Source organism: Corvus kubaryi, unplaced genomic scaffold (genome assembly GCF_017639235.1).
Source record: "Corvus kubaryi isolate FWS band 111438036 unplaced genomic scaffold, C.kubaryi_AGA036_p1.0 130, whole genome shotgun sequence".
Lineage (NCBI taxonomy): Eukaryota > Metazoa > Chordata > Aves > Passeriformes > Corvidae > Corvus > Corvus kubaryi.
This window is the reverse complement of record NW_024580665.1, coordinates 694,519-705,471: the sequence shown is the minus strand read 5'-3', so window position 1 is coordinate 705,471 and position 10,953 is coordinate 694,519. Positions and strand designations below refer to the sequence as shown.

General features: G+C 38.0%; 1 protein-coding gene across 1 annotated transcript in view; it reads left to right on the top strand.

Moving 5' to 3' along the window:
• RADX (RPA1 related single stranded DNA binding protein, X-linked) overlaps nucleotides 1–9,249 on the top strand; it is a 21,599-nt gene extending 12,350 nt beyond the window's left edge. Inside the window, exons 12-15 of the mRNA XM_042027786.1 lie at nucleotides 3,540–3,619; nucleotides 4,119–4,412; nucleotides 5,632–5,814; nucleotides 6,244–9,249. Of these exons, the coding sequence (XP_041883720.1) occupies nucleotides 3,540–3,619; nucleotides 4,119–4,412; nucleotides 5,632–5,814; nucleotides 6,244–6,389 (703 nt within the window). The 3' untranslated portion in view covers nucleotides 6,390–9,249. The remainder of the gene's footprint in view (nucleotides 1–3,539; nucleotides 3,620–4,118; nucleotides 4,413–5,631; nucleotides 5,815–6,243) is intronic.
• Nucleotides 9,250–10,953: the final 1,704 nt, after the last annotated feature.

Sequence of the window (10,953 nt, the reverse complement as noted above, 5' to 3'; positions counted from 1 at the left end):
CCCCCGCCGAACAGCCGCGCCCAACCTACCCCCCCCTTACCCCCGCGCTGGGCCCCGCCCAAGTGGGAAGAATGTCTTCTCCCCATTTCTTCTAGGTGAAGCCAGAAGTTAAGGCATGTTTACTTTGTTCTCTGCTTTTCTCAATCTGCTACTCTCCTCACTACCTGTGTGTCTACTCTATGCCATTAGTGCTAGAACCCCAGCTAAAGGAAGAGAAAGTCTGTGTTGGATTATGGAAAGCTGTTTCACTCTGTATAATTAAAAGGTAACTCGTATATTTCTGTAACTAACTATAGAATTGTGCTGAATTCTCCAAATTGCCAAAGAAAAATAGAAAGTTAGCTGACATACCTTAAAATTGCATTGTTTTCTGTTCCTTCGATGTAGCAGAATGTCAGCTCTCACTGAAATACTTTAATATGCTGATTAAATAACAGCAGTAGTTTTAACAAACTTCACATATTTCAGGGAATATTCTGAGTTGGAAGGGGCCCACAATGATCATTGAGTCCAAGAGTAGAGATACGTTTTGAAGTACATGTTCTAACTTAAACTATTCTGCATCAAGTTTTTTGTATGTTATTTTCAGCACATGGTTGCATTTTTGGGTTTTTTAAGCAGTAATAGCTTATTTTGAGGCTTTTTATTGACAGCCACAATTCCTGCATTTCTGAGGTAACCTACTTGATCATTAAGGGTTTCAGAAAGAACAAGGAAACTGGGTAATTTAGTATTATTGTTGATATTTATATCCTTGATAGTCAAGATCTTCCACATAATGGTACTTTGAAGCACTCAATGTACTCCAAAGTAATTTAATTTATAGAGAATGAAGTGATTGTGAATGGAGAAAGATCAGGAATTTCAGAAAGGGTTATTTTTATGTGGAAGTGGAAAAAAGCACAGTAGTTTTCTTGGAATTTTAATCTTTGTAAATTTAGCATGTTACCATGGAATTGCTGCTGCACTATGTGCTCCCACTCCATACTGCTTGAAAGTAACTTGTATGCATGCTTCTATCCTTGCAGTTTCACTTCTATATTTTTTGTCATGTAGACCCTTTTATCCTTTTTCCTTCCCATGGATGTGACAGCTAGGGGGTGGGCACTCTACAGTATAGGGAAATTCAGCTTGAGGTTTGTAGGACCAAAAGTTTCACAGACTGTGATGTTTCCTTCACAGCCCTTTTTGACATAAATCGGAATTTGCCAGGGAGAAATCAGTAGATGCCAAAAATCAGTTTGTGTAGTCCTGTCAAGTTTATCATAAAAGGCTATTTGGTCTCTCTGTTACTTGCTGTGGTAGATGTGTGTTTACCATAATGGTATCAGAACAGTTAGTTTCAAACCAGTCTACAAAATAAGTTTTACCAGTTCTATCAGTGAGTGGGATGTTCTGTTGTCTTGTTTTGAGGCACTGTACTTCCTTGCATTGTTTGGGCATAGCTGCGAGTTTTAACTGTTTTATTTCTTAATTTCATTTATCACATTTAGTCCCAGTGCTTAGGAAATAGGTGTGAAGCATGGGACATGCTTATTTTCCCAATAGTTTCTGAAAATATTGATCTGCTATATGTTTTGATTGATGTTATTTTTGATGACAGTACTTTGAAGTAAAATGACTGAGAAGTTGAATATCAATGTATCTGAAAATAGTGAATAAAGGCTTTTTTGCAAGTGGGCATCTGTGAAAAGGGGGGTCTGCAGGATGCAGGCTGGGAACAGCAAATCTGGCAGGGCACAAGTTCTCCTAAAGCTGGCACGGGTAAAATAGGCTGTGGGTGTTTGGTGTACAACAGCAGGAGCATATTGCAGTAAATGGAAGGATTTGGGGTGGCCTCAGGTGCATTTCAGACATAGTGGCTGGCAAAGAAGCACATGGACTATGTGTATAGACAAGTAGCTTCCCTTACAGGCCTAGCTCGAGTTAGGCTGTTCACACATCCAGCACAAAGCAGGCCTGTAGGAATAATGTGTTGGGCAGGTAGAAATTATCCGAGCAACAGATCTGTGAAAGAAGTGGGGAAAAATTGTGACAATTTTTTTTCATATTTTCCTGAGACTCTACTTGCTTTAAATTAGAGCCTATTCACTTCCAAAACTGGACAATTTTAAAAGAAAAAGAAACATGATATCCACTTTCCATGGTATCCACTTGTCAGCAGTATGACTTGGTTTATTCCTCTGCTTTAATGAGGAGTTGGCATGTATCTAACTTGACGCATTGGTCTCTGAGCAAGCCTTTCTTAAGACTGTGCTGGGGTTTCATTTTGTGTTTGACAGGTCCAAATCTCAAAAGTGAAAATTAATTTTGTGGGCAGTAGTTGCACAGGTCATACTGCTTAAGTGAAGATTCTTTTGTGCCTAGATTTGGACATCACAAGGAGGTCACTTTAGTGATGATATATCCACGATGGGAGTGCATTTCATAAAGTATACTTTCATACTCAAAACCCACAGTGTATTTCCTTTTATCTTTTCACTAGATACTATTTTAGATATTTTCCATTTGTTACGAAATGTTGACATGAAATTTTCAAGATACACCCTAGTATGAAATAGAAAAAATTTTTACAAAACCTGCGAATCCTTATGAAATACAGTATGGTCCACTAAACAGCATGCTCATCTAGGATTCCTTTTTTACTGTCTGTATCTTGTAATTATTATTAACTACTTTGATAGTCTGGAATTTTAATGGTACCTTAACAAATCTTACCTGTTGCAGTTTTTTGTGATGCAAGATAATCAAGATAGGCCTTTCCCTAAGTTTTTTCAGACATCATGGTGAGTTTTATTCTAATAAGAGAAATGGATCAAAGAAGGAAGGAATAAATGGGCCTAAGAGCTTATTTTACCATGTTTGCTTGAAGATTGCCTCTTATGTTTTTCTCCTGCATAATATCCTAGGTTATTTGTTAGAGATTGATAAAGAATAGTTTCTTATTAATTCAAAACTTTATGGTTAAAAAAAGAAAGTCGAACAAATACCTAGTTTGCTTCATTGAACTGATCATTACAACAGGACAGTATGTCCACAGGAAAATACAGATTTGGCATTTCTGTCATTTTGGATTCCAGAGTGGTGACATGGCTCCATTCATTCTGTGCTTTTGAGTGCTGAAGGAGATGATAGGACAGTGCAGCCGCATGTTGAGCACCAGGTTTTTGAGGTCGAGTCACCTGTTGATCACCTGTGATGTTTGGCCGTGTTACGCGTGGTGTTTCTGCCAGGTGCCGGTAGAGGGCAGCAGACACCGGGCTGTGAGTGTAAAATCCTTCCCCATCAGTTTCCCAAAGCCAGGAATCCGGCAGGACTTGTCCTAAACTCTGCTAAGCTAATTTACTGAGCACAGTAGGTTTCACTGTGTGAAGCTGCTGTATACAGCTCTCAAGGAATCAGCTCATTCACTCGAGCTTGTATCATTTATCACTAGAAATCTGTCTTTTGCTGCATAGAGTTTAATTAGGTTTAAAATAAATAAAGATATATATATAGATATATATGTATGTATACACACTATAACGTTCTTTTTATAGCTTGGATGAATATCAACATGGACATACTGTGCAAGATAAAAGTGGACAGGCTGTGTCAGACAGTTTGCGGTACTGCACAGGTACGTTGAAAATAGTTGTTATATTAACCTTAGAATGTTTAAGACTACTTCTTTTCTTCAGGTCCAAACCAGGCAACAAAGATCTCCTTATAACCTTTGTTAAGACAGTTTCCCTGTACATCTGGCTGCATCAGCCTCTGGGGAACCACTGTAGCAATGTATCATCAATGTCATTCTACTCAATTTTCTCTGCTGTGTTCTAAGGGATGGCTGAAAGGACAGTGTTGGATTGTTTCCCATTATGGGCAGTAAATTATCAGTGTATCTTTATACAAGTTTTAAGTTCGTTTAGTACCTCAGAAGCACTTTATGGCATAAGACCTCACATTTTATCTTGGCCTTTTTAATTTCTGCCATGTCTTCATAATTGAAATGTTCTTAATTTCTGCCATGTCTTCATAACTGAAATGTTCTAATGAAATGTAGTTCTTATTTAACAGAGGAGTGATACAATTATATAATCATATAAGCAACTAAATGTTTTCTGTGCTTATAATAGACCAAGAAGGAGTGAGTGATATACCTGAAACTGAAGAGACTGGAAGAACTTGTGATTCCTGGCAGAGTGACCTGTGGGCACAAGTGAAAGACAAGTTAATGAATTATTTTCATCACAGCAAAATTTTCCCAGAAAGTATCCCATGTAAATTTGATTATGTGCACAAAGACTTACTTATGCAACAGTACAACCTTCATGCAGCAGTGCACCAGCCAACAGAAGCCAGGACAGATAAAAACATCAGTGAGTTTAAAAGTGCTAATGGCCTTGGGTATTACGAAGTGACAGTTCTGGGTAAGTAGTTTGCCTTGTAAAAAGGGTTAAGCAAGAGCAGTGTAAGTTCATCAGAAACTGAATTAATTTCTCTAAAGAAATCAGTTGATTCTGAGTATTTCCTGAAGTTTGAAAAATTACTGACATTTTAGATTTTTGTTAGAGTCCTCATTTAGGGTAATTTTTTTACTAGAAAGCTGTAATTCTCGTTAAACATACCTTTCAATGAAATGCCTGAATATCTTGTTTCTAGTATCACTTTTCGTATGATTTCAGTTTTTTGTATAATCCTAGGAATGTCATTTGAAGAATGTGCATAGTCCTTAAACTGTTGATTATTTAAGTTAGAAGTAAGTCCTGTTCGCTATTCCAACTTGACATAATCAGGCAAATTATTCAATTGCACTTGTCAGCTTGCTTTTTGCTGGAGAGGTGTTTATCAGAAACAAGTTAGTATTCTTAAAAGGAAAAAGACAACTATAAATGCTTCTTCTCAGCATTATTCTCATTGAGTTGGTTTTTTCATACTGTTGTTCCTAAAGTACCTTCCTTCCATGGCAGAAAATGAAGGGCTGTATTTTAGCCATAGTCATTAACTGCTCCATGCTACTTCTGGTTAACATGAAGTGTCAGTTGGTTGATTTTTATTTATTAAAATATAAACTTGCAAGTTCATGTGTATCTGTTTGCTAGCTTTAATTGAGAGTTATTAATCTGTTTGATTTTGTTTTCCCATTAAAAGGAGACAGAAACTGCCTTGCTTAACAATGCTCATGTTAAGTTCCCATAATTTAAAAGTTTCCATTATTTGCTAAGGGACATTTGCAGAGAAGGTGTTTGAATATTTGAAGTCATTAGAATCCTGGGACTGACAATACTATATTGAAGATGAAAGTAGCACTGCATTGCACACTGCATAGTTTCACTGGTTGTGAAGTTAATTTCTCTGCCTTTGCAGATAAAGTTAAAATGAGGATGAAATGGCTTCCAAAGTTTAATGTTTTCTGAACTATCAGCATTGTTAGCCTTAAACCATAGTATTTTATAACATCATATCATTTTGAATGTGCTTGTGTATAATCATATATAAAAACATATTTTTAGACATTAGTTATTAACTAATGGATGAAGAACATATAAAAATCAGTGCAATTGTTTAAAAAAAAGAGAAGTGGTGCACAAAGTTGCTGATGTGCTAATATGAAGTTTTCTGCTAACATAAAATATTTTTCTTCAACAGGTATAAACCATGACATAGCAATAGATGTTGCTTTTCTTCCACTGTTTTGCCCTGACAATCCCCACTTATTTCAACTAGAAGACATTCAGAATGATACATTATTGTCTTGTATGAGTTGTATCACTGCACGCCAGCAGAAGGCTACTAGCAGTGGGAGGCTTCGTGACACATTTCCTCTTTCAGGTGAGACTGCCTTTCACTGACAATAATCATTTATCATTTCTTGTTTTATCTTTCAGTGCAAGAGTTAATCCTCTGTAGAAATCTCTGGTGTAGGTCAGACATGGTTCACCTCTTCAGGGAAAGATATGTAAATTCTATTTCACCAGCTGTAGTAAATTGCTGTAATAGTGAACTTTCAAGGCAGTTTTTGCTGGAGCTGGTCTCATCCTCTGAAGACAGTATTTTAATATCCAAACTTCAAACTAATATCTAATTCTGATGCTGTCATTTCTGTGATGTGATGGAATTTACTAATAAAATTTTTCGCTGAAAGAAGGTTGAACATATACACATTACTGTATGGAAAACATTATCAATTCTGTACGCCTTTTTATTGTATACAGGGTATACAGCAAACACCTTTTAAAACTACCTTTCCTTAACTTCTAGATGAAATTGTAAAAGCAGCGAAGGAACTCGATGGCAAACATGTTATCTGCATCTTGGACATCTGTCACTTGGGTGATGATAAGGTGGAAGTCTTTCTGAGCAAAATCTACAAGACAGTGGAACCGGGTGTACTGGATCCAGTGTAATTTAAAACTTACTTTTCAAATGTATATTGTTCAAAAGGAGGGAAATAAAATTGCTGTAACTTGAATACACCCTCTACACATTGCACTTTTCTAGAACTAGCAGAAACAAATATAAAATCATGATTCTTAGGGCAGTTGTAATGGTCATTCATGTAAGTGGGAAGGACAATTGTTGCCTTTATTGTTCAGTCTTGAAACAGATTAGACAATGTTTTGGTCACTGATGTTCAAGAAGGATGAATTGGCAGTACAGTGAACTGGTCATTTGGCAGGATTCCAAGGAGTAAAAGTGATTGTCAGCTGTGCACAAACATACACAGGAAATGTATGTATCTGGATGAGAACTGAGAAGAGAGGCAAGCTTTCCTAATATTTAAGGCAGTGTTTGCAAAAGAATTAACTGGCTGTGATAAAAATTTAGGCTGGAAATTAGAATAACTTTGAGGTTTAGAATTTTTATGTTCTATAATGATCTTTTTTAGTGAAAGCTACCAGAGGCAGCCTAACTGCTCTTTAGGCTTGAAGCTTACTGTGAAAGGGATTAAATACCATGATGCCTTTAGTACCATGATCCAGGAAACCACTTTCAGTTCTTTTCACCTGAGCAAGGTCAGGTGCTATGTCTTTATATGTCTGCTTTTGTACACAGAGTGTTAGGTAGTGAATGTAGCATCCAAAAGTTTTTAACATAGTTTATTCATTAATAAGAGTAATGAAATATTTTTAAAAGAAAAATTTTTATTGGAACTTGCTTCTAGCTTTTCAAGAGAAAAACTGTCTTTAAGAAGCGCTAATTATGGCAGGATACATGGTTTGCCACATCATTTTTAGATGTATTCTGAGTATATGAAGGAGTTCAGCAACTATGAGAAGCTGCTACTTCCGTAAGAGCAAAAGACTGGAAAATTCTGCCAACTTTTTGCCTGTACTAAGGAGCAACTGGCTCCTGCTGGTTCAGAATCAAGTAGCACATTTTTCTCCTATGTTAAACAGCCTCAAATCACATAAAGAGCTGGATTCTTATGAAATTATTTTCAAGCAGAAGCTTATTGCAGTTTGGCTACTTGTCCAGTTGAAATGCTGCTCCCAATTCAATTCTTGGAGAAGAAAGAATTACGGAGACTTGCCAGGTAAATTGTACCAAAATTGACCAAAGCCCACGGAGTTAATTTATAGGAACAGATAGATTCTTAGGCACATTTTAGCAGCCTGTTGGTAATTGGAGATTACCTCTTTCAACTAGTAGCTCACTTGTCTGCCCTGGGGACAGTGGACTTAGTCCTCAAGTACTTGAAGTCTGTTCCCTGTCTTCAGTTAATGGTAATTTGCCAGAGAAATGTAACTGATTTTGTTACATACAAGTTCACAGGCAACTTCAGCTAAAAAGTAATGAAATTAATTAAATTATTGTGTCTTTCTAGTGTAGTTTACAGTTTAAAAATATATTGAGGAGAGTCGTTTAACTTAAATTGCACAGGGACTGAAAGTCAATTAAATGTGACTGTGTTGTATCTGTGTTTTATATGAATCAGAAGTATTAGTTCTGGAGCAATGTTTGTCAACTCATGCCTTTCAGAGTACCCGCAGAAGGCAAAATGAAAAGATACCAACCCAGGAAGAGTAGGGTGTTGCTTGCAGTATTATTTGTGTCATTGTGTTGCTTATGGATATGTGAAGGTGAGAGGTCATTGCTCTGGAGTGAGAGTCACACAGCACTTCATGTTCCAAACTGAGCCATGCTGACTGTGTCAGCCAATGTTTTTTATTTACGTATACTTCAGATCGAAGTCTAATTTTAATGAAATTGTTCTTTCTTAAGGCAATTTTTAAAGGAATTATCTTTGTATAAAAGGACTGATGTGGCTGACATTGTCACAGAGCCACGTTGTTGAGATGGTCCAGCCACCTCCCTCCATCCCATGCCATAGAAATGCAGCCAAAGGCTGTTTGTGGCATTGCACTGCTTAGGACACTTTAAACATATAGCATTAATAATTTCATCTTATATGTTAGGACTTCCTAACTCTAAAAGAAATGTTAGAATTGTGTGGAATATAGATAATGTCTTTAAAACATTAAAGGATATAATTTTATGTTACACAAGTGTTAGAAATTTTTCATGTCGTAAGTTGGGAAGGAGAGATATTTACTCTTGCTGAATGGGGTGCCAGTGTTGGAAGCACAGGCTTTCTGTGTGCAGCTGGTGGATATCCAATGCCTGTAGTAGACTTGGAATTCTACTGCTCTGGATCAATCTGTAGAGTCACTCACTATCCTGCTAAGTAACACTGAACTTAATATGTGCTGCAGTGTTACTGTGATTCTACTGCTCTGCTGTCTCCCTCTTCCCTGCCAATCCAGCACTGTCAGACTGGAACAAAGGTCCTCTCTGCAAAGAAACCACTTGCTGTTTTACTTCATTTGGTGTTTATTAACACAAGTGTAAAACCAATGTATTTTTGATCTTGAGTCTGTCAAATCATGCTAGTTTTGCCATGTTAAGCTAAGATACAGTCATGACTCCTGTAAAATATCATAGGAATCACCTTTCTTGCTGCTGTGTATTGCTACTGCTGAGGGTAAAATACTATCAGAGTACATTCCTTAACTGTGGAAATTGTACCTGACCAAAGAACTGTACTTTAAAACCTTACATGTACATGTTTCTTATGTTTTCAGCATTAATTTTAAAGAATGGAGGAAGGTAGAGCATATGTAGTTAGTGGTACTTTTGAGTGTATAAAAGTTGCTAAGTCATAGATCATAAAGATAATATTAATTTTGAATTAATATGATGTAGAAGTTGTGCAACACTGAAAAGCAGAGAATATAAATAAATGAATTAATATATGTAAACATCTTGGATTGTTTCTTTCCATTTCTTTCCTTTTTACTTCTTGAAAGTTGTTTCAATTTTCCAAGCATCTTCTCCACAGTCATGTTTACTCTTTTCAAGAAACTTTAAAGGAGAACTAGGCCAAGCTTCCATCAACAACTGTACCACCAATTGCAGCTTCTCTGTGCTTTCAACACCATTTTGAAATGAGTGTTGTAGAAAAACAGGAAAAAGGGTGTCTGTTCATCCCTTCACGCCCCTATACTTCAGGACCAGGGCTGAGCCCCAGGCTGGGCAGAGCGGGATAGGAGCCAGTTCCTTGGCTGCTTGTCAGCTAAATGGGCTGGGAATGCTACAGCTGTGTGTGCTCTGGACACACTGGCATCATAACCCTTCCTGGGCTGTCTCTGTGAACCTGCAGGAAGGGAAAGAGCTTGGACAAGATCTGCTCTGCACTAGTGACAAAGCTCTCAGCTGCTTCCCTACCCCAGCAGGGTGTTATATTTCCTCAAGAGGAAGAAACTCTGTACAGCAGCTGAATCAGCTCCAGGGTCTGCAAACAACACCTCTTGTCACCCAAGGAGAGACATCTGATAAAGCCAGTGTTACTGACATCCACAAATCCTCATGGACTACCCAGCTGCTGTGTCTGTTCACAGCTCTGAAAGTTGTGTGAATAAAATGAACACTACAAAACTCATGTGCATCAAGGGGCGTTGGCATTGCTATACAGCTTTGGCACTTGTATGAGCACAACAGCAACCTGAACCCTCTGGCAGTTAACTATTTAGGAGTGACTGAGCCACCTTGAGAGCACTCTGGGCAGGGGAAAGCTGGATGTTGGAAAGGGATTGAGGAGCAGCCAGCAGGGTTCTGCCTCGCTGCAGTCCTACCAGGCCCTTGTACCATATTAGGTAGAGAAACGAGGCCAAAGGAGGTCTGGCTTGGCACGCAGTTAACAATAAAAGCTGTTATGTCTGTGCTGTAATCTGTGGCCACTATCTGGGTGAATACTGATGACTTTCATTTGCCCCGAGTGTGCCTCTTCTCTGCCCTCCAGCCCTCACCCCACTGGGAATGGGGCCCTGAACCACAGCTTCCAACATGGCTGAGGGCTGGAAAGCAATGGGCTCAGTCCTGATTGACCAGGGCCAAAACACACTGGAAAAGGGTATGACTATGCTACAGGCTAAAGGAAGATGAAGGCTCAAGACCAGATAGGAAAGGTCAGAATGTGCTGCTATGAAGGTTGGTGGAGTCAATTTTTGTTTTATTTTAGTCTTTTCAAAGAAGATTATCTCTAGCCAGAGCAAATTAACAAGCAGATACATTTAGACAAAGAGGCTGGAGAACAATCAGATAAAGTGGATGTCTTCAGGTGGGCAGGGCCTTATTAATCCTTCAGCACGTAATAATCTAAACACTGATATGATCTGGAATGTGGGCAGTTTTCTTTGAGGTCTGTAGAAAACAGAAGTCTAAAATCTGAAGAACAAGTATCACGTCTTCAGAAAGGAAGCATCCAAGAAATTACTGGTCCATTTGTATAACTTTTTTCCCCTAAAGTAACTCTAGAACAATTTTTTTTTTAATCCCTTCTTTGCATTTTTACTACCATCAAGAACAGTTTGTGCCAAACTAGTCTAGTTTCCCTTTTTGATAGGCCTGTGAGCACCATCCTCCTAATCAGCTTGAGGAAATACAAGCACAGCAGCTATGAAAAAAAAA